At 52.8% G+C, this 21,489-nt stretch overlaps 6 protein-coding genes across 6 annotated transcripts; 3 read left to right on the top strand and 3 right to left on the bottom strand.

Moving 5' to 3' along the window:
* The first annotated feature begins 2,961 nt into the window (after window positions 1–2,961).
* LOC126318680 (tRNA pseudouridine(38/39) synthase-like) lies at window positions 2,962–4,519 on the top strand. The gene is made up of 2 exons (XM_049993487.1): window positions 2,962–4,306; window positions 4,385–4,519. The coding sequence occupies exons 1-2, from the start codon at window positions 2,962–2,964 to the stop codon at window positions 4,438–4,440; spliced, it is 1,401 nt and encodes a 466-aa protein (XP_049849444.1). The 3' UTR covers window positions 4,441–4,519.
* A 58-nt stretch (window positions 4,520–4,577) lies between these two features.
* LOC126318674 (rho-associated protein kinase let-502-like) lies at window positions 4,578–7,723 on the bottom strand. Its single transcript, XM_049993479.1, has 2 exons — window positions 7,392–7,723; window positions 4,578–7,303 (listed from the first exon to the last, which is right to left on the bottom strand). Exons 1-2 carry the CDS (start codon window positions 7,614–7,616, stop codon window positions 4,760–4,762), a joined length of 2,769 nt encoding a protein of 922 aa, XP_049849436.1. The 5' UTR covers window positions 7,617–7,723; the 3' UTR covers window positions 4,578–4,759.
* A 1,900-nt stretch (window positions 7,724–9,623) lies between these two features.
* On the bottom strand, window positions 9,624–11,623 carry LOC126318683 (uncharacterized). The gene is made up of 2 exons (XM_049993489.1): window positions 11,563–11,623; window positions 9,624–11,477 (listed from the first exon to the last, which is right to left on the bottom strand). Exons 1-2 carry the CDS (start codon window positions 11,611–11,613, stop codon window positions 10,212–10,214), a joined length of 1,317 nt encoding a protein of 438 aa, XP_049849446.1. The 5' UTR covers window positions 11,614–11,623; the 3' UTR covers window positions 9,624–10,211.
* A 75-nt stretch (window positions 11,624–11,698) lies between these two features.
* Window positions 11,699–12,693, top strand: LOC126318692 (V-type proton ATPase subunit D-like). The gene is made up of 4 exons (XM_049993499.1): window positions 11,699–11,745; window positions 11,833–11,950; window positions 12,009–12,094; window positions 12,176–12,693. Exons 1-4 carry the CDS (start codon window positions 11,708–11,710, stop codon window positions 12,663–12,665), a joined length of 732 nt encoding a protein of 243 aa, XP_049849456.1. The 5' UTR covers window positions 11,699–11,707; the 3' UTR covers window positions 12,666–12,693.
* Window positions 12,694–12,718: 25 nt separating this feature from the next.
* Window positions 12,719–15,466, top strand: LOC126318678 (uncharacterized). Its single transcript, XM_049993485.1, has 2 exons — window positions 12,719–12,794; window positions 12,906–15,466. Exons 1-2 carry the CDS (start codon window positions 12,774–12,776, stop codon window positions 15,411–15,413), a joined length of 2,529 nt encoding a protein of 842 aa, XP_049849442.1. The 5' UTR covers window positions 12,719–12,773; the 3' UTR covers window positions 15,414–15,466.
* An 80-nt stretch (window positions 15,467–15,546) lies between these two features.
* Window positions 15,547–21,133, bottom strand: LOC126318704 (uncharacterized). Its single transcript, XM_049993506.1, has 4 exons — window positions 20,856–21,133; window positions 20,394–20,410; window positions 16,438–20,185; window positions 15,547–16,128 (listed from the first exon to the last, which is right to left on the bottom strand). Exons 1-4 carry the CDS (start codon window positions 21,066–21,068, stop codon window positions 15,547–15,549), a joined length of 4,560 nt encoding a protein of 1,519 aa, XP_049849463.1. The 5' UTR covers window positions 21,069–21,133.
* Between the last annotated feature and the right edge of the window lie 356 nt (window positions 21,134–21,489).

Raw genomic sequence — 21,489 nt, forward strand, 5'->3', positions numbered from 1 at the left:
ATTATTTTGGTCATGGTAAAAAATTTTTTTGTATCCGACAGTTCAACAGAGTCGTTTATTTTACGTTTGTATGTGTTGTCTCACGCAAGACTGTCGAGGAGGGGTGGAAAGTCGCGGTATCCGCCGTTGACCATCAAGGCTATAACGGATCAGGTTGAGCATTTTTCGACTGGGTTTTCCAGGTTATCGAAGGTGGTTGATGCGTTGTACGTTGGAGCAAAGGTGTTTTTGTGGTCTCGTTTTAGGAAGGCGGTGAAGACTAGTTTAGAGAGGGGTCCCAATGTGGTTCACATATATCCACACATGTCTCTTATCCAGGGGAGGGTTCATCAGGCGCTGGTGCGAATGATTGAAGCTTGTTTGAAGGAGTTGAAAAATGTTGTACCAAAAAAGCTGTGCGCTAAAGAGGATTTGGAGTCTGACGGTTTGAATTCTGTTGACTTTGATGAATGGACATTAGAGAATTGTTTGTTTAAATCTTTTCACCGTAGAATGAGAGCACAGTTGGAGGTGGCGTCACTGCGGATTACTAGGAAGGCGAGACAATTGATACGAGACATTGACAAGTTGAGATGGATTTTGCAATGTTTGATAAAGTATGACGCGGTGACATTTTATCAGTTGCTGTTGAACGAGAGGAAGAGGGAGTTGACGGAGAATTTGGATTCTCCGCCTATTTGGTTAATGATGGATGAGGTGGATCACATTTTTGATTTATCAAGGTCTAGATTATACACGACACCTGAGGATAGGAAGGATGAAGAGGACGATCATAAGAGAAGAAGGCTCATTGACAGATACAGCGATTCTCCGTTGAGTCAAAAAAGTAGTTCATCTGATTCACCTAGAAAGCAATCTATTCGGCTCGTGTGTGAGGAAAATTCTAAATGGAAGGCTGTGGTGGCAGTTTTGAATGAGATTAGAAAGGTTTGCAAGAGTTTTCCAAAGTTGTCTGCTGCGCCCGTTCTCTTGCTTGTTAGAGATGAGAGCGTGCAATCTACCTTATCTGACTACATTTCTTTGAGTGACGGGTCGATTTACTTATTGAAGAAGCTCAAGGACTATTTGGTTGACAGGAGGGATCACTACAATCGCATTAGAATGACACAGCAGATGGCGGAGGCAAAGAATAGTTTGAACGAGGAGGCTGGAAATGTGAGTGAGCTTTTGAGGCTGATTGAGATGCAAAAAGGATTTCAGAAATTATCTAATCGAAAGGAGCTTTTTGAGGAGGGGGACAATGAAGAGGATGTTTTAGCTGAAGAGCCGGTGGAGCTTGAGAACGAATTCAATGAGTATTTTGGTCTGATCGACGTTGTCGACGAGCCGAAGGATACAGGATGCGCTCCAACGGATACAGGTTTATCGGGCGAAAAACAGGAGGTCATCTGGATACAAGAGGAAGGTCCTAGCAATGAGAGAACGACCGAAGGGATGTGCGGTGATTCGGAGAAGGCGAATGATAGTGACAACACGGATAACAACAGTGCAAATAATGATAATAGTATAGATGGTAACAACAACACAAACGGTGACAGTAGTACAGATGGTAACAACAATACAAATAGTGGTAATGGCAGCGTAGATAACAACGATACGAATAATTATAAGATAGATGGTAACAATACAGACGCGTACGTTACTATTCAGAACGATGAAGATGGCGCAGTTATGGCTGTGGATGGCGTCACCGCTGATAACGCAGGGGGGTTTAGCGACGTTCGCAAGGATGGAGCGGTGGATTGCAATGGTGCAGAGCCGTGCGTTATGATTTGTGTGGAAGAGGAGGCGTTATCGTTGATGAAGGACTTCAAGGTACATTTTATTATATTGTATGATCTGGAATTGTCGCATGTTCGTCAAGTTGAGTGTTACAAGGCCGGGTGTCCGGGACGTTTTGTGAGGGTGTATTTTTTGATGTACAAAGGGAGTGTGGAGGAGAAGATGTATTTGAGCGTGGTTAGGAAGGAGCGAGAGGCGTTTGAGAAGTTGATTCAAGAGAAGTCGAGGTTGGAAGTGAGGAGTGAGGAGGTGAAGGGAGAAGAGAGTGGAGAGTCAGAGGTCGAGGAGGGTGGAGCATTGGTTGGAAAGGTGTTGAGGTATTTTGGAGAGAAGGGTGTGAATACGAGGAGAGGTGGGCGGGGTGAAGAGAATGGGAAGAAGAAGAGATCCAAGGTGGTGGTGGACATAAGGGAGTTCAGGTCGAAGTTGCCGGGTATATTGCACGCCCATAGGATAGAGTTGATTCCGAAGACGTTAGTGATCGCGGATTATGTATTAACGCCGGATATTGCGGTCGAGAGGAAGTCGATTCCGGATTTGCGTCAGTCGTTGATGAGTGGTCGTTTATATAACCAGTTGGAGCAGTTGGTGAGGCTATACAGGCACCCGATTTTATTGATTGAGTTTGATCAGTCCGAGGCATTTGAGTTGCAGAAGGTGGACGAGTTGACGCCATCTATTCGCGGGTTGAGCATTTCGTCGAAGTTAGTGCTGCTGACGATGCATTTTCGGAGTTTGAGGATTGTGTGGAGTCGCTCGCCGTACGAGACGGCGAGGGTGTTTTTGTCGTTAAAGGAGGAGAGGGAGGAGCCGGAGGTGCGCAAGGGAGCGCTGGGGGAAGGGGATGAGAGCGACGCGTGGGTCCGGGAGAGTTTAGAGCGATTTGAAGGGTTTGACGTGTTGAGTCGAATACCGGGGATTGACGAAAAGAACATGAAGGATTTACTGTTTGTGGAGGGAAAGAAAGTGCCGTGCCTTGCGGAAATGGCACGGTGGAGTCGTCGGAAATTCGTGGAGATATTGGGAAGCGAGGCTGGCAACCGTGTGTATGAGTTTTTGAACTATACACCGTCTATATACAAGGAAGCGAAGGATCAACAAGAGAGGACATTTTCAGCTGAGAGCGAGAAGGGAAAAGGTGCGGCATAAGTAAGAGGAGACACGAATACGAAGGGGTGTATGGATAAGAGCGGTCAAGAAGTAGGGCTGAGAGAGGAGGAGGAGAGTGGTCGAGCGAGCGAGAGACCGTTATTAAAAGGGGGTGGAAATTCTCAATCGCTACCAGAGTTTAGAAGTCGGGATGATCTTGAGAAGTGTCGGAAGTCTGAGCTGGTATCGACGGTGATGAAGTACCAGAGGTACCTATTCCCGGACAGGGTTGAATCACCGGTTGTTTTGGAGCCGAAGGGTGAGCGAGGTTTTGACTGGGAGAAGTATTCAGTGAGACACATTGCATTGCATGTTGCGTATTTGGGGTGGGATTACGCCGGTCTCAGTTATCAGAAGAACGTAGAGTTGACGATAGAGAACGTGTTGGTGGATGCGTGCAAGACATTGAAGTTGATTCAAGACATTGAGTCGTCGAATTGGCAGAGGGCAGGAAGAACGGACAAGGGTGTATCTTCTGTGGGCCAGGTAATATCGGTTCAGGTCAGAAGTAGATCTAGATCCGGGATTGGGGTAACTAGGGTGGGCGAAGGTATAGGCGAGGGAGAGGAGGAGTTAGATTATGTGGCGATGTTAAATGGCGTGCTGCCGTCAGAGATTCGTGTTTTGGGGTGGAAGCCGGTTCCTGATACGTTTAGCGCACGTTTTTCCGCTATCTATCGGATCTATAAGTATTACTTTGCCAGGGAGGAGATGGACTTGGAGAAGATGCGCGAGGGCGCGAAGTGGTTTTTAGGGGAGCACGACTTCCGGAATTTCTGCAAGATGGACGCGCAACGAGTGTCTAATTACAAGAGGTACATTATTCATATTGACATTGAGCCAGCGGATGATGGAAATCCAGTACAACTTTATCAGGTGGTGATTCAGGGTTCCGCTTTTCTTTGGCATCAGGTGAGATGCATGGTCCAAGTGTTGTTTATGGTAGGAAAAGGTTTTGAAAGTCCGGAGGTGATTAGAGAAATGTTAGATTTGGAGAAGTATCCCAAGAAGCCCATATATCCATTGGCCAGCGAACGCGCCCTTGTCTTGGAGTCGGTTGGGTATTTTCAACTTCAATTTGAGGTTGGCATACACGCACAGAGGAAGTTGATTCAGCATATTCGGGGGCTATGGACACAGAAGGCAATTGAGTCCCAGATATCTCGACTGATGTTCGAAAACAGTTTTTTTGCTCTTGTCAATGTACAGCCTAGAAAAAAGAGACACGTAAACGAAGTCTTGCCTTGTCAGCACAGCTACTCGAATTTGGATCGGGCGGACTTCGCTCTCATTCCGTGGGCAGATGTCCAAAAAGACGATACAATCGAGTCTGAACGAAAGAAGTGGACGCCGATGACCAAGAGACCTCGAGAAGGTTCGTCAAGTCTTGCCGCATGAGCCGTGTGTATTTTGCGTTTTTTTACCATTCTAATGCCTGACCGCTGTTTTTCAGATTCCTATGAAGAGAGAATAGACAGGATGGCATGTCGCTTAAAAAAAGTGTTATGAGTTATACCGCGCATTTCATGCTGCCTTGACACATTTGGTGTACGAATGAAAAATGGCAAAGTTGCTGTTGGTGGTCTCATTTTTAGGGTGAACTCCTCTTTCTTCTTGCTGGCATCGCTGGTCTTTTTGGCAGGTATATTACTTCGATAATTGATATAGATTAGTTACAGTTTTTTTTGACAGATATTGATCGCTTTTGACAGCTGACACATGTGACTGTTTTGACAGGTATTGGCTGTGTCGACACGCGTTGGTTGATTATGACAAATAAGAGTGTTTAGCATTGGATAGAGCGGTTTAGAGTGTTTTATATTTTTTTTTAAGATTTTGAGGGTCGATCTTGTAGGAGTTGGTTAACTAGGTTTTCGGCGCCCTGGAGATCTTCGCGCAGTTTTGCATTGACGGTTTTAAGTTTGGAGAGTTGCTCGAGTTGGAGTTTGAGCTCGAGGTTTTCTCGTTTAAAGTCTTCGAAGTGTTTTTGTCCTTCGAGGAGGGAAATATTTTGTTTGAGGGTTTGGATTTCTTTTTCCCAGGGCTTGTGTTTAAGTTGGTCGCGAAGGGCGTCGAGCTCGCGCCGGAGGGTATTTTCAGAGTCTTTCAGAGAGAGAAAGGAGGAGCTGAGGGCGAGGTAGCGGTCGACGAGGGACTGGTAGTCTTGTTCAGAGATGTGTGGGGGAATGGGTTGCTGTTGCTGTTGGGTGGCATCAGGGGAGACGACCACCTCTTGATCCGAGTTGCTGGTAGAAGAAGGGAGGCTTTCTAGACATTGGAAGTCAATATAGAATTTAGCAAATGGGGAGGTAGAGAAGAGCCAGGGAAAGATGGGTTCGAAGATGCGAGACGCATAGGGATCGATAGATCTGGAGAAGATTTCCCTTTCTTGAATTTCTAGTTTCAAAGCACGATCAAAGTGTCGGTTCAGAGCTTTGATTTGCTCGTCTATTTTTTTAGACCATTGGCATCTTCTTTTGGTTTCAGAAACGGCGTTTTCGTAGTTTTTTGGAAGGACCAGAAGGCGGGAAAGGGATTGAATGGTTTGATGGAGTCCGAGGAGTCGAGGTTTGATTTCCGCCTCCCAGCTGGAGTGAAAGGCGTCGATTTCGGACCTGTAGGGTTGAGTGGAGATGAGTGCATGAAAGTATCGAGAGTCGATTTGTCGTTTCAGCTCGATGCAGTCTTTCATGGCTAATCTGGCGGATTTGACTTGTTCGAGGAATTTTTGGAGAGATTGTTCGCACGCGTTTAGACAGTCCCACACCTGGTTTGAGTCAGGGAGATCGTGTTCAAGGGAGTGCTGAAATCGAGATGCGATCCACTCTTGAACTTTTTCGTTTGCCCACTTGGAATAGAATTCGCGACGGCAGTTTTCCAGGCCGTATTTGGCTTGGTGAAGCACTTTGGTGCATTTTTGGAGTCTGGAGATGGGGAGTTGAGACAAAACGGGGTCCAGGTTCTGCTCGATTAAAAGCTGGCGACTTTGGAGTCGATAGGCCGTTTGTTCTTGTTCTTCGAGGTATTCCACGTCTGACTTGATTCGTCGACTATCGCGTTGTATTTCGTCGTAGTCGACCATGTCGAATAGATGGCGAGGTTGTCTGGGGTGAGCATAAAGTTCAGCGAAGTCGATTTGCTTGATGGAGACAAGGGTGGATGATAGGCGTTCTTTGAGGTCTTGGGCCTTCCTTTGGGTTCTTCTTATCTCGCCTTCTATTTCTTCTTTCCAGAGGTTCAAGCAATCGTTCCGTCTGGAGTAGATGTAGCTGCAAACGACCTTCCAGGCTTTTTGCTGGAGGGCGCATGAGGAAATGGTCAGTGCATAAACGGTTGCCAGTTCCTTCCTTACGGCGTCGGCGTAAAGAGCTAGTTTGCTGCTGTATTCTCTGAGGAATTTGTAGGTCATCTTGGCGCGGGTTGAGGGGGAGAGCTGGGGGTCCTCGAATGTTTCTAGTTTGTCGACTTTGATCTGATGTATGGCGTACATTCTGGAGTCCACTTCTGGATTCCCGTACAGACTCTCCCTTTCCACGCAGTAAAGGGGTTTTGGCCTGAGGTGGAGGTCGTAGTGACGAAACGTGAGGTTTTCTTTAAGTTCTGAGCCCATTGGGTCAAGAAGAAGGAGTGGTTTGTTGCTCGCGTTAGGCCACATTTTCGATATTCTTTCCTTGAACTCGCTTATGGAGAAGTCGGGCGTGACGTAAAGGGATTGAGATGCGCCCCTTTCGAATGATATCACTTCCTGTAGCCACGTTTCATTGTTGTCTATGATTGATGCTGCTACCTTCGCCGGTTGCACGTATTCACAGAAGCAAAGTTCTTCGCACGATATTCGCTTCGCTGGGTCCTTTTCCAACAGCCTTCTCAACAGGGATTTGGCCGCTTGGGATATGTTGTTGGGCAGCGCCAGGCGCTGTTTGTTGACCAGCTGGTGAAGCGTTGCTTCGCTGTCTCCCGCCTCCGCCCAAGGACGGCGGCCCGTCAACATCTCCCAGAAAATTACGCCGACGCTCCACATGTCCGACTTGGACGAGTATGTGGCCGGTCCGCTCATGAGCAGCAGCTCGGGTGCCATGTAGAGAGGGCTGCCCAGACGCGTTTGCATCAGACTGGAGGTGAACCTGGCGAATCCGAAGTCAGCTATCTTCAGCGTGGAAGAGGTCTCGCAAGCGCTGGTCAACAACAGGTTGTGCGGCTTCAGGTCGCGGTGCACGATTCCCCGGTCGTTGAGGTATTTCAGACCGCTCACCAGCTGGCACATGAACTTCCTCGCTATAGGTTCGGCGAGGCCTTTCTTCCTGTATATTAGGTTGTACAGCTCCCCTCCCAGCATCAGTTCCATTATCAAATACAGCTGTTGACCCACCTCCTAGCTCCGCTCGTTCAGAAAAAAGAAAGGCAGCTCTCGTCAGCGCACACGCACTTTTTGACAGCATTTTTTTTTGTCACGCGCGTACATATTCTTGGTACAACTTGACGATATTTGGGTGGTCTAGCTTTTTGAGGATTTCGCGCTCTTGTAGTAGGTACTTGAAGTGAAGCCTGTCCATGTTGAGAGAGACGACCTTGATGGCCACGGGTTCCCTGGTCTTTTTGTGGTATCCTTGATATACGGTGCCGTTAGTGCCTCGTCCGAGACAGGTGTCGGTGCAGACATAGTCGCCAACTTCGAGGGGGGGCATGGCGTGCAGAAGTGGATCATTGAGAGGGCAGGGGGGGGGAGACGGAGCGCAGCGCCGGTATTGCGTGGAGCAGTTCGCTCTGTTGATAGGTGCAGCGCATAGAATGGAGAATTGTTTGGGCGCTGAGAAAAAAAAAGACCTGTCAAAAGTTTTGAAAAAAAAAAAAAGAGAGAGAGAGGGGGCGGGGGGTGGGGGGTTGGTTTGGCGGAGGGGAGTGTTGGAGAGGGTGGGGAGGCGGTGTGGCGGGGGGGGGGGGGGTTGCCCGAGACGGTCCGTTTGTGTTTATTTGTATATTTATTTTTTTTTTTTTGGAATTATGATAAGAGGGGTTGTCCATTTGGCTTGTGCCTCTGGAAGTGGAAATTATGGAGGAGATACTGGACACGAGTCTGAAGTCCGCGCAGCTCTTGAAGTCGTTGAGGTGCGTGGGGGGGTGGGTTGGGTGAGAGGTGAGTTGGAGTTGGAGGGCTGACGCGGTGAGGCAGGGAGCTGGCGCACACGTGGGATTTGGACCTGGCGCACGAGCTGAGGGAGTACATGATGGAGGTGTCGAGCGTCCGCATGCAGGTAGAGGAGAGGACGATTAATTTTGTAGAGGGTACGTTTTTTTTTTTTTTTTTTTTTGAGCTGACGCGGTAGCTGAGGGGTGTTTGAGGCGGGGTGCAGTGGCGTTGCTGATCCACGAGTTGTCGGTGGTGTATGGAAAGAAGGTGGACCACCTGCACGCGTTGTTCCAGAGGTCGATAGAGCATTTTTTTTCGATGGGGACGGAGAGGGGGGGGAGGGGGGTGCGTGAGGGGGGGGGGGGGGGTTGGCAGGGGGGGGGGGAGGAGGAGGGGTTGCTGGAGCTTCGCCCGATAGAGGGGTTGCAGGAGAGAGAGGAGGGGGAGGGGGGAGAGGGGGAGGAGGAGGAGGGAGGGGGGGGGGGGTATCGAGTGAGTTCGTACGCGTTTAGTTTATGCCTCGCGCTGTTGAATTTGAATTCTGCGAGGGGTTTGGGGGAGAGAGAGGTGCGAAGCCTGTTGCCGTCTGGGGCGATGAGGGTTGAGAGGGGGTGGGAGTTGTTCGAGGGGGGCGTTTGGGAGGTGGGGGGTGGAGACGAGGTGGTCGAGGGGGGTGGGGTGGAGGAGGAGGTTGAGTTGCCGGTTGAGGGGGGGGGGTGGGGTGGAGTGGGGGGGGGAGGAAGGGGGTTGGACGGGAGGGGGGGAGGAGGAAGGAGGTTGGACGGAGGGGGGGGGGTGAGTGGTTGGTTGAGCGAGGTGGTGAGATGGAGGAGGGGGGGGAGAAGAGGGAGGAGAGTCCTCGAGTGAGGGAAGTGGTGGCGGATCCTTGGGTGGAGCACGATCCGTACGAGTGCGTTTCCGCGAGGCCGAGGCCGTTTCGGAGGATGAGGGTGGGGAAGAGAGGCGAGGAGGAGTGCTTCGACCGCCCGATGCTTCGGGAGTTCGCCGAGGCGCATGCGAGGAGGTTGAGGGTCGAGAGGTTGGAGGAGGCGAGAAAGAGGGGCGTTTACAGGAAGGAGGTGGAGTTTGGCGGAGAGGAGGTGGAGTTTGGCGGAGAGGAGGTGGAGTTTGGCGGAGAGGAGGTGGAGTTTGGCGGGGAGGAGGTGGAGTTTGACGGAGAGGGGGAGGAATTTGGCATGGAGGGGGGGGCGTTTGGCGGAGAGGAGGTGGAATTTGGCGGGGCGACCGAGGAGGTCGGATCGGCGGTGAATTACGAGATGTTGTACCGCGAGCACTTCGAGAAGTGTCTTTTGGACGCGCAGAGACACGCGCCGGACTGGGAGGCGAGCGAGGGGCTGGCGGAGTGGGGGGAGGGGTTAGAGGAGTTGTTGGAGGAGCAGGACGCAAGGGCGGCATTCGACGTGGCGAGACAGTGCGAGGAGGTGGCGCATCGGCTGAGGGAGGTCGGGAAGGGGTCGGCGGTTAGGATAGAGAGGCTATTGGAGGGGGGGGAGTCATATGAGGTGTGCAGATCGTTTGTGGCGCTGCTGCAGCTGGCGAGCGAGAGTCGGTTGAGGTTTGTCGGGGGCGGATCGGTTGGTGGGATTTGCGTATTAGGCGATTTTTAGTGTTTTTTTTTTGCAGTTTTGTTTTGTCGGCGGAATGAGTGAGGAGTCGAGAAGGAAGCTGGACGCGGCTCTGGTAAAGTACGTGGGCGCGTTAGAGGAGTACAAAGATCGCGCGCTCGAGGCGGAAGGTCACATGAGGCAGGTATGGCGCGGAGGCTCTCTCTCCCTCTTTTTTTATTTTTATTTTTATTTTTATTTTCCTTCTTGTGTATGGTGGTAACTGGGGGGTCGCCGAAGGGCTACTTGAAGCTGACCAAGGCTGAGCTGGGGTACGGGATCATACCGGGGAGCGCGCCGAAGGTCTCGCCTCTGTTCTATTTGGCGCTGGACTCGTCCAGCGCGTGTTGGAGGATCAAGAAGGGTCGACTCGCCGAGCGAGAGAGCGACCCGATCGGACACTTTGGGTTTTTGTCGAGCAACTTGCTGAAAAGTGCTCGGACGCATTTTGTGAATGCGGTGGAGGCGTACATAGAATTAGCGGGACAGGCCCAGAAAATCAGAGCAATAGAAAACGAATTAATTTTTTATAGGTAGAGACCTTCAGGAACGCCCTCGTTTTTCTTATAAAGGACGTTTTCTTTGGCCTTTCTGAAATCGGTGTGCGTGACCATCATTCTGCGTTCTCTGAGTGCCATGAGACCCGCCTCGGTGCATATGGCCTTGATATCGGCGCCGGAGAGGTCGTCTTTGGTCATGACGAACTCCTCGAGGTTGACGTCGGGAGCAAGTTTCATTTTGGAGGTGTGAATGGAGAAGATCTTCCTCTTGGTCTTGATCTCCGGGAGCGGGAATTCGATTTTTCTGTCGATGCGTCCCGGTCTTATGAGCGCGGGATCGAGGGATTCGATGCGGTTGGTGGCCATGATGATTTTGACGTCCCCCCTCGTGTCGAACCCGTCCAACTGGTTCAGGAGCTCGAGCATGGTCCTCTGGATCTCCCGCTCTCCGCCAGAGGTCGACTCGTACCTTTTGGTGCCGACCGCGTCAATCTCGTCTATGAACACGATCGAGGGCGCCAACTCCTCCGCGGCTCGGAAGACCTCCCTCACCAATTTGGGCCCGTCTCCCAAGTACTTCTGAATCAGCTCCGAACCCACCACGCGCAAGAAAGTCGCCGACGTCTGGTTCGCCACCGCCTTCGCCAACAACGTCTTGCCCGTTCCTGGTACACCATACAAAATTACGCCCTTCGGCGGGTGAATGCCAATGTCCTCATACAACTCAGGATGCGTCAACGGCAACTCGACACTCTCCTTAATCTCCTGGATCTGCTTCTCTAATCCACCTATGTCCGCATAACTCTCCAACGGCGCCTTCTCCACCTTCATCACCGACACCATCGGATCCGTCTCGTCCTGCAGCAACCCGACCACCGTCATCACCTTGTCCCTCAGCAGCACCGAACAACCCGGCTGAATCTGGTCCTTGTCCACAAACGACATAATCGGTACGTAATATTCAGGTCCCATCGACGTCGACACAATCGCGTGCTCGTCGTCTATAATCTCCTCCAACGTCCCCACCACGATCGGCGACCCCCTCAGCTCCTCGACCTTGCTCTGCTCCTCCTGCGTCTTCTCCTCCTGCGGCCTAAACTCCTCCTGTCGGCGCACGAACTCCTCCTCCATCATCAGGTAATCCTTAATCCTCTCCAACTTCAGCAATCTCAACCGACATCTCGAGTGCGGCGTCACCGAAGACGTCTTCGCGGATGGCACCGGGCCGTGTCTGGGCCTCTTCCCTATCCTCGTCGGCGGCAGTCGCTCGTGCTTCTTCTCGTCCTTCGTCTCCTTCCAAAAAAAAAAAAAAAAAGTCAGCGACAGAAAAAAAAAAAAAACTGTCACACTGCTCGCGCTCGAACGCCGCGGTGCTCACCTTCTTCTCCTGGCCCTTTCGGCCAGCGTGGTCCGACTGCAAATTGCCCATCGGACAAACCAACAATGAAACAAAATCCAAAAAAAAAAAAAAAAAGAAGAAAAGCGTGCTTTTTTTTTTCGCCGTCGTCACTTCTCTCTCCACTATGTCTCAAGATAAAATCCCCTGCGTCCCCACTCGTCTGTATGTTCGAGCGCGTTTGGCGCCCCAGACCGAACCCTCCCCAAAACAAATAAATCAAAACAGCTCGCTAAACCGACCGTAAACAAGGGCACTGCAGAACTTCAAGCAGAAGCTCGTCGCCGCGACGGCCGGCCACCTCATCTTGAAGAAGAAGGTTGACGCGCTGACAATCAAGTTCCATTCGATCCTTAGAATAATCGTAGAAGTACGTAATTTTTTTTTTTTTTTTTTTTTTTCCTTTCTCTAATCGAGTCCCTTTGCAGAAAAAGTCCATGTTGGGAGAGGTGATGAGAGACGCCTACATCTCTCTGTCCGCCGCCAAATTCGCCGTCTCAGACTCGAACTTCCAGTACGTCTCCCCCTGTTCTCGTTCCCTTTTCCCTCCCATCCTCTCCCCCACGCGTGGGTAGCTCGACTGACGGCGAACTAGATACCTTGTTCTGGAGAACGTAGAGGGGACCAGCTACAAGCTCAGGTACTCGACCAGCGACAGCGACGAGATCGCGCGGCTGAGGACGACCATCGCGCGCGTTTGCGTCGTGCAACTCCCGATATTCGAGCCGTACAAGGTGACGGGCCTCAAGAAGGAGTACGCGGGGCTGGGACAGGGCGGGGGTAAGATCAAGGCGTGCTGCGAGAGCTACTCGAAGGTGCTGAAGCTCGTCATCGAGATCGCCACGCTACAGACGCTGTTCCTGACCCTGGATCAGGTTATCAAGTCGACCAACAGAAGGGTGAACGCCATCGAGCATATCATCAAGCCGAGGCTGATCAACACCATAGCCAGCATACAGATAGAGTTGGAGGAGATGGAGAGAGAGGAGATGTTCAGGCTGAAGAAGTTCCAGCAGAACAAGGAGAAGGAGGCATCGCGCGCGGTGGAGGCGTTCGAGGCGGCGACGGAGGACATTGTGTTCTGAGTGAAAAAAGAAGAAAAAAAAAAAAAAAAAAAGAAAAGAAAAGAAAAGCGAGCCTTAAAAGAGTGTTTTTTTTTTGTTTTTCATTTCTTGCGACGTAAACAGAGAGCGATGCAGTTGGTTCCATTCAGCGTACGTTCCATTCAGCGCGCGCAGAGCGAGTTCGGTTGGAGGAACAGGCTGTCGATTGGCCCGCTCGCGAATTGCGAGTCTAGTTGCTGACGGTTGCATCCTGAAAACTAGGGCGGCGGTTACGTCCCTGAATACGTGTCTGGAGACGAGGGCGTGCTGACGACGCTGATCGTGAACGTGTGCGTGTTCACGGCGCTGGTGGCGCTGTTCCTGCTGGTCAAGGACAGAAAGCGGTGGGAGTTCGTCTACACGCCCCAGGCGGGCAGGAGGCCGAAGTTTCGCGAGTCGCTCAAGGAGGTGCGCACGAAGCCGGAGCGGCAGTTCATATCCGGGGTCTGGAGGTGGGTTCCGTTCGTTTGGAACTACCCGGACGAGCAGCTGTTTTCGGTGTACGGGATAGACAGCTGGATATATGTCCAGTTTCTGAAATTTTCTGTGTTGGTGTTTGGCTTTGTGGTGTTCGTAGCGATGACGATACTGATGCCAGCGAACATGACGGGCTCGAGCCACCAGGGGGGGTTCAACTCGACTTGCATCAACAACATCGACCTGGAGGACCGCAACATCTACGCGCACGTCGTGGGCATGTACTTGATCACGGCGTTCATCCTGTACGTGGGCTACCTGCACTTCGACCGCTACCTCGCGCACTACTGGAGCTACAGGAGGCAGCCGCTGCTGCACAACTATAGCTGCTACGTGCGGGACACCGAGGGCCTCAGCAGCTCGAGGGACCTGTACGAGCGGGTCAGCGCCGCGCTGCCCCCGGGCGAACTCTACGCGGCCTCTATGGCCGTCGACGTGGGGCTGCTCGCGGCAGAGACGGCGTTCAGACGCGAACTCGACGAGAAGCTCTACCGCTGTCAGTGGACCCTCAGCAACACCGGCGTCCGCAAACGCAAAAAACTGACAGACCTCCACCTGCGCCCGGACCTCCCACCCATCCAATACCTCTTCTTCTCCGAAAACGCATCCCCGGACGCCGCGTACGCGCACCAGGAACCGGGCTACGTCGACTCAATCCTCTGGTACGAGGCCTACATTCGATGCGTAGACTCACACATACAAGAACTCAAACATGCCATCGAATTGTACCAATCTCGCCGCTTCCTCCTAGACCCCACAGAACCCTCCCTCCAAGACCAAATCAAGCACGAACATTCCGGCATGCACCTCCCCCTCCTCCGCGCCGACCCCCCCTTCGACCTGCAAGACCGCTCCTCCTCTCAAGGCTTCTTCCTCTACACCGCCTCCCAGGCCGTCCGCAAACTCCGACTCGCCCTAAAATCCCCCCTCTCCTACTTCAGCCTCCAACCCCCCCTCCACTACGCCTTCGACGACCTCTCGTCTCCCCCCCTGCGCTCCCTGCAAAAATACATCGACTCCATCGACTACGAACCCACCAACGGCTTCCTAACCTTCAACACCCCCTGGAACCTCCAAATATTCCTCCTCGCCTACCGAAAAATGCCCCCCATGCTTCGCTGGCGCACACACGCGAGACAGATCGAAAGCGACCTCGAATGGGACAACCTGCAAATCAGCAAAACCGAACGCTGGAGCCGCGACGTCTGTCTCCTCTCCTCCTTCTTCCTTCTGCTCTTCTTCTGGGTCGAACCCATCGGCTGGATCATCCAACTCCTAGACGTCCAAAACCTGAAAAACGTCTGGCTCCTCTCCAACCTCATCTCCTACCTCAACGACCACTCCCCCCTCCTCATCAACTTCATCACCAAATTCACCCCCTCCCTCTGCATCCTCCTCTTCATGAACCTCCTCGTCCCCATCTCCCGACTCGTCCTCAAATTCGTCGGCCGCATGAGCACCAAAACCCAACAAGACATCGCCGTCTTCAACACCCTCTACACCTTCTTCCTCTTCCTCAACCTCCTCTTCATCCCCATCGAACTCTGGAAATTCCGCACCTACGTCAGCGAATTCCTCCAATCCCCCCTCCAAAGCTTCCTCGACTCCGCCGCCTACCTCGGCAAAACCTGGCCCACCTACGCCGCCTTCTACGTCAACTACATCATGAACTCCGCCGTCATCAACAGCACCCTCTACCTCTGCGCCCTCGTCCCCATCTGCCTCTACTCCCTCCGCCGACTCACCTGCAGGACCCCGCGCGACCTCCTCTCCACCCGCCTCTCCTGCAACGGCGAATTCGAGTACGACTGCCAATACGCCCGCCACCTCAACATCTTCACCGTCGCCCTCACCTACTGCTCCCTCTCCCCACTCACCTCCGTCGCCACCCTCTTCTACTTCCTCCTCTGGTACCTCGTCGACAAGTTCTCCATCCTCTACCGACACGACAAATCCTCCGACAGCGCCGGCCAGTGGGCACCCCTCATCTTCAAACGCATCTACCTCGCCCTCTTCCTCTACCACTTCGCCCTTCTCGGCACCCTCATCCTCAAACGCGCCTACTGGACCACCCTCCTCATGCTCCCCATGTTCTTCCTCGACTTCTCCATCTACATCTACCTCCTCCCAAAAATGCTCAAACGCGCCTCCCGCTGGTCCCTCGAAGACCCCTACCCACTCCAACCCACCGCCTCCCAGTGCGGACTCGACAAGCGTGGCTACGTCCACCCACTCCTCAAAAAAAACCCATAAAACCCCCCCCTCATATATATATATATACACACACACACACACGGGGCCTCACAAAAAAACACCCCATTTTCTCTCCACTTTTTATTCTCTCCACCGCTCTCGCGCGCCCCGCGGCACGCCAACATCACATATATCACACCTGCACGAACCCCAACGTTCCCCCACTCCTCACTTCGTGCCTCACCCCCCTCCCCGACCTCTGGAAAAAGTCCTCCGTCCCGCTCACGAAACGAAGCTTGTACGTCTGCGGCAAGATCGTCATCCCCAAACCGTTCTCCAGCACGAACCTCCTCTCAACCGCCTCCCTCGCGCGCCGCAAACTCCTCTCCAAAAACAACGGCGACCCCGAGTAATTCGCCAGCGCCGACACCAAATCCCCGTAGTCCGCACGCCTTCCGTCATGCACGTCCAGCACGATCTTCCCCTTCTCCCACTTCGGGTAACTCTGCGACCACTCTATCAAATACCTCATCCAACTCTCGTCCTGCTTCTCCAACTCCCCCACCAACTCGCACTTGATACTCAACCTCGACAAACCCAACACGCTCTTCTCCTCCGTCTCCTCAAACGTAAACATGTACACGCTCTTGTCACTCAACAGCTGACGACAATTGTACCAATACACCGCGTCCGAAATCGAACCCGTCCTCATCCGCTCGTACAAGAACAAATTCAGCAACTTCTCGTTCGTCCCGTCCCCCATAATCGACACTATCTGCTTGCACAGCAAATAACAAATCTTGTCTAAGCTAAACAGCGCGTGGCACCCCACTCCAAAACTCTCCCGACACTCCGACTCAAACGTCGAAAACGACAGGCGATTCTGCAAAACGTGATTCAACAGCTGCAAAAACTGCTGGTACCTCGGACGACTCCCCTCCGCACTCCGCACCGACTCACCCCCCCTCCTCGATGACTCCAACGCCTCCCCCTCCCCCCTCGACGACACCTCCTCTCTCTTCTCCTCGCTCTCCCCTTCAACCTCCATCCCCAACTCCGCTCCCCGTGCTCCCCCCTCCTCCACCTCTCCCGACCCCACCGCCCCCGCACACTCCACAAACCCACTCAATCCACCGTCCACTGCTCCCGTCTTGAACTTCTTAGCCGCAAACTCCTCCGCGCCCGACAGCGGCTTGGGCCTCGACTTCTTCCCCACCCTCTGCTGCCCCAAACCCTCCTCCGCACTCCTCTCACCACTCTCCTTCCCACTCTCGCCGCGACTCTCCTCCGCGTGTCGCCTACCACTCTCCCTACCCGCACCCTCCTCCTCCCCCTCACTCTCCTTCGAACGCCCCTCCTGCGCGCCCCCGTCCAACCCCGACCCCCTGCGCTTCGACGCCGCGCTCGAATCCTCCTCCGCCTGGCGCTCCACCAACCCCCCCTGCTCTTGCGCGTGCAACTTCGAGCGGCTGTACTGTCCCAGAGCAAACCTCTCCTCCGCCTCCAACTCCGGATCCGGTATGTTCCACGCCGCCGGCGCTCGCGCCGCTAGCTCGTACGCCTCGTTCAGGCGCTCCAGCAAAATCTGCAGGTATCGGTACATGAGGTAGTAACTCTCGCTTCCAAAAAACAAAGAACACGGAAACGGCGGAAACAACCCGTCGTGCTCCACAACCATCGGCTTGTTCGCCGCCATCTCAATGCACTGCACCTCCGACGGCATGTAGCAGTCCGGCTGAATGCACGCCGACAACGACACGTGCTCCAAAGACGGCAAATCGTCCTCCTCGTCCCCAGACTCCTCCGACCCAAAAAGCTGCGCCGTCGACGCCTCGCACAACCAATACTCCGCCGATCTGGCCCCCCCACCCCCCCTGCAACACTGCGGCCTCTTCCCAAATAGCAACTTGTCCCCCGTCGGCCACGAAAGCGAACTCGGCGTCGACGCGTCCAACTTAAAAAACGGAAAAATCAAAGACGACCAAAACCGATCCAACTTCTCCCTCTCCACCTTCTGAAAATGAACGCGCAGCGTCACCTGCAACAACGCGTAAACGTCCGACAGCAAATGCTTCGGCCCTACCTCAAACGCCATAATCGGGTGGTGGAGCCTCTCCAAAATCGCCGCATGTATCTGAAAATCCCTGGCATACAACGCAGACGACGAACACGCCACAAACGACTCAGACGTCTGCGCCGCCGCCTCCTCCGGCACCTGACCGGCAGACTCAGGCGGCGCCCTCGCCAACTTCTCTTCCCTCGCCGACCTAGTCGCCACCACGCCCCTCGACTCCCTCTTCTCAGCCGCCTCCACCTTGACCACGTTCACAGAAGACGCACCGTCCCCCCTCCTCTCCCCAGACACCTGACTAAACATCGCGCCAAGCGCCGATGTCGCCATCCCCTGCTGCTGTCCCTCCAACTTCGACTTTTGCTCCTGCTCGCACTTCTTTGCCATCTCGTTGATCAACGTCTTCGGATTCAACAACTTCTTCTCCTCCTGCTTGAAGCTCACGCTCCGGTGGTCCAAACTCTTCAAATACGTCTTCTGGTTGATCTCTCTCCAAATCACGTTCCACTCCCGATACGCCACCGACCATGTCATGTCCTTTTGCTTCAGACGACTCAACACGACCCCGCACGCCACCGCCGGCCTCGCCAACAGATACTTGATGATCTCGTCCCCGCGACTGTCATAGAGCCGCCGAATAAAGTGAACCGTCATCACGTCCAGGTCCGACTCCTTAATCTGATACTGAACCAACTCCACAGACGGCAAACTGCGCATGGTCATCATGTGCATCTCAAGCGTCTTCATCGCCGACAAGTTGGTCTGAATCAACAAGTCCAACTCGTATCGATCGTCCTCGCACTTGAACAAAAGCTCCTCGTACTGGTTCTTCCTCGTGCTCTTGAAAGACCCGTCCTCGCTGCCAACCGGCAAACTAACCCACTGATCGTTCAGCACCTGGCTGCAAATCTCGTTCTGAGCTCGCCCCGAACACTTCCACGTCATCCATCCGGACGGAACCGCCCGATAACTCGGACCCAACTTCTCCGACGTGTTCCAGTCGAAGTCGCTCGCGGCGCCCGGACTAGACGTCTGCAGAGCGCTCGACCCGTGGGGCGGACAACCAGACAGATGATCGTGCTTCACGTCCTCCACCTGGATGAAGGACCGAAACCAATCCAACAACTCCGGGTGATGCTTGAGGAGGTCGCGAACCATGTGGTACAGCTCCACCTTGCTCAACATGTCGGCGTTGTAAGTGTTCAGCAGCTTCAAAAAATTTTCATAATCCGTAGAAGAGAGCGACTGTCGGATCTTGAAGAAATGGAACAACTCCTCAAAGGTACCGTACGACCCGTCTCTCTGTCCCGGGTCCGGCGCCGGCGAAGGCCCCTGGTGAGCGGAAAGCAGCAGGGGGGACGTGGACATCGACAGGTGGCCCACGTCGAAGGCCGCGGACGGCGTGTAGATCGGATGAAGCTGCGTCATCTGCGGCTGCATCCAAGTGCTCGGCACCAACTGATTCGAAGGCAAAGACCCCTGCTGCGTCGCCTGCGGATTGAGAGAAGGCACAGTCAAAGATGAGGGCATCGCGCCAATGCTATTCTGGTACAAGGACAGCGCCGGGGAAAATTCCGGGGAAATGGTGTTCAAGTGGTTGAACGACGACATGGGCATCACTTTGCTGCCGCCTGGAGGCATGGATCCATTACTCCGACGAACGCCGGAATCGACGGAATTGACAGACGCATTCGCCGATGCGCCACTTCTCGTAGACCCCCTGTTCGATGAATGATGCTTCCCCCCAGACGGGGACGAATACGGCATGTTGGACCCCGCAGGCATCTTCCCAACGGCGTGGGGCGGCATATGCAACGCGGAGGCATGGGCCGAATTGACTTGATGAAGGGACGCTTGTGTAGACGACGTCGCAGAATCGGGCAAAAATTGGGCGAATTCCGCCAATAAATCGTCGTGACCCTTAAACAAATGTGAGACCTTCATTAGTACATCGTTGATTGTATGCCACTCTTTATGAAAATTGTGCAGAATGTCTAGGAACGCCTTATAGATATGCGGCTGATTATTGAACCTCGCCTTGATCTTTCTAACGTAAAAACGCGCGTGTTCTTCTCCGAGCTCCGGATTGGACCGAGCCGCGAACCCAGGAGCGGTCGCGCCGACGGCAGCGGTCGGCTGTTGGTATCCCTGAGCGGCTCCGACAGAAGGACTGCCCCCGTGCATGTTAACACTCGCGGAGCCGTTTCCGTTCAGAAGATGGGTGTTCATCGTTTGAATCGTCGGCAGCGCTTGCAGGGGCAGCTGTATGCCGCCCGTAGCCGGAGGTATCGTCACGGGCACCATAGCGGCAGAGGACATCATAGATATGGGCAAACCCGGTGTCATAGAAGACAAGTTCGAATTTCCAGGCACTTGGCCAGGCTGAATTGAGAGAGGCTTGGACGAACAAGACGAACCAGAACTGCTCGAAGACGATGCGTGGGCCTTGTTTGCAGGGGCTGATCCGTGTTGTACTTCGTTTGCGCTATGGCCTCCAGAATTCGCTCCGCCACGCTGCGAAGGAGGACGATTGTATGCAGGAGATGTGTTTCCGGACTGACCAGGAGACGATCTCGTCTGTTGCGCCTCGTTGACATTTGCGCTCGTTTCTCCAGAAGGTGACCCGCCTTCCCCGTTTCCCGACGCCGTGTGTGCGCTCATTTTATATTCATTAGGCAGAAAACTACTGAACCCCGATATCAAATCAGGATGAGTCGCAAACAGTTTATGAACCCTGCTAATCACTCCTGGTGTATCAATTCTGCGTATCACAAAAACGTCAGGCGAATTCCGCATCAAAAAAAACGTACAAAAAAAAAAGAACCATCTTCATGGCGAAGCGGACTTTGCTGGTCGACTCTTTTTACACATCGTCTCTTCTCTTTGCGTATCAATTGCCGTTGGCTCTTTGCATCGCGTCCGCAAAAAAAATTTCATCCTCTACCGTCAAAAGAATTCGTCAACGATACCTTTGTGTTTTGAATCCCTGCGTCAGTGCCAGAACGTTTCGACAATTAGATCACCGCAGTCGCATAGTGCACGCACGCCATCCAAAAAAAAGTCGCGTCAGTACGAATGACAAGCAAACACTTTTTTGTTCCACCTCTCTGTCAAGCTAAACGCCCCCCCTCCCTCTTCGATCGGGTGTGTCAAAAAGCCGACTGAGAGCATCCTGAGGTGCGAGATTCGAGGTTCGGCGACGTGCCCCCAGGTACGCGTCGATCGCCGCCTCGTTCGAGCTCATAAGCCTCTGCCGCATGAGCTCAGATTACCTCTACACAAACGCCACAAGCAATTCTCTATCACTCGGCCTCTAGTACGTCGTGTCCTCTAGCAAAAACTTCCCTGATGTCCTCCAAAAAAAAAAAATTTTTTGGTTCCCCTATATTTGTGCGCAATAAAAGTTCGGCGATCCCTCGTCAAGAACGCACCTTCATAATATCCAAAAACGAATTATATACAGATGGTTCATCTGCATAGACTTTTTTGACCCTTTCAAGGAAATCAATCGCGCTTTCAAACTTTTGTGGCGGCATAGTTGATATCATGCCTACCTCTGCGGCTGCCGTTAGTTCAGGATTCGCCATGGCATAGTCAAAATTCGAATTTTGTTCGTAATTGTCAGGGTAAGGGTTGAAATTCATCAAAACTAGCTGCCGCTAGAGGTAGAGACGCGTTTGAAGCGAGTTGTGACGCTGACCAAATAAAAAAATCTGTCAAGCCACACTATATGTACAGAAATGCAGATGAAAGTGAGCAAGAATAGCCAAAATCAAAACTGGTGGTAACCAAATGTTTGACAAAAAAACTAAGAAACAACTTATCTTATCTAGTGATGATAAACAACACTGGAAAAACAAGCTAAGCTTGGATATCCTAGGGGTATAAATAATTCCCCAGTGACCACGAGAAGGATGTGATCGAACGATAAAATGAGCTAAAAAAGAATGTGTGAATAAAAAAAAATATAGATGTCATATTTAAATTCGTGTATTGGCCGATGTACAGGGAATTCCTTTTAGATTACAAAAAGTTTGTGCGTGTATATTGAGAAAACGTGTCACA

Source organism: Schistocerca gregaria, unplaced genomic scaffold, assembly GCF_023897955.1.
Source record: "Schistocerca gregaria isolate iqSchGreg1 unplaced genomic scaffold, iqSchGreg1.2 ptg000676l, whole genome shotgun sequence".
In the NCBI taxonomy this organism is placed as follows: Eukaryota; Metazoa; Arthropoda; class Insecta; order Orthoptera; family Acrididae; genus Schistocerca; species Schistocerca gregaria.

Bases quoted from the DNA above. Each gene is read 5' to 3' on its own strand.
- LOC126318692 (XM_049993499.1), top strand. From the start codon at position 11,708: ATGTCTCAAGATAAAATCCCCTGCGTCCCCACTCGTCT. The intron at 11,746-11,832 runs GTATGTTCGAGC...ACCGTAAACAAG, and splicing joins CCCTGCGTCCCCACTCGTCT to GGCACTGCAGAACTTCAAGC. The intron at 12,095-12,175 runs GTACGTCTCCCC...ACGGCGAACTAG, and splicing joins GTCTCAGACTCGAACTTCCA to ATACCTTGTTCTGGAGAACG.
- LOC126318678 (XM_049993485.1), top strand. From the start codon at position 12,774: ATGCAGTTGGTTCCATTCAGC. The intron at 12,795-12,905 runs GTACGTTCCATT...CCTGAAAACTAG, and splicing joins TGCAGTTGGTTCCATTCAGC to GGCGGCGGTTACGTCCCTGA.
- LOC126318704 (XM_049993506.1), bottom strand. From the start codon at position 21,068: ATGAATTTCAACCCTTACCCTGACAATTACGAACAAAATTCGAATTTT. The intron at 16,129-16,437 runs GTGGAGGAGGGG...CTGTGCAAGCAG, and splicing joins GGGCGGTGGGGTCGGGAGAG to ATAGTGTCGATTATGGGGGA.
- LOC126318674 (XM_049993479.1), bottom strand. From the start codon at position 7,616: ATGCCCCCCCTCGAAGTTGGCGACTATGTCTGCACCGACACCTGTCTC. The intron at 7,304-7,391 runs GTACGCGCGTGA...GAGCGGAGCTAG, and splicing joins TCAAGTTGTACCAAGAATAT to GAGGTGGGTCAACAGCTGTA.
- LOC126318680 (XM_049993487.1), top strand. From the start codon at position 2,962: ATGGATAAGAGCGGTCAAGAAGTAGGGCTGAGAGAGGAGGAGGAGAGT. The intron at 4,307-4,384 runs GTTCGTCAAGTC...GCTGTTTTTCAG, and splicing joins GACCAAGAGACCTCGAGAAG to ATTCCTATGAAGAGAGAATA.
- LOC126318683 (XM_049993489.1), bottom strand. From the start codon at position 11,613: ATGGGCAATTTGCAGTCGGACCACGCTGGCCGAAAGGGCCAGGAGAAG. The intron at 11,478-11,562 runs GTGAGCACCGCG...TTTTTTTGGAAG, and splicing joins GAAAGGGCCAGGAGAAGAAG to GAGACGAAGGACGAGAAGAA.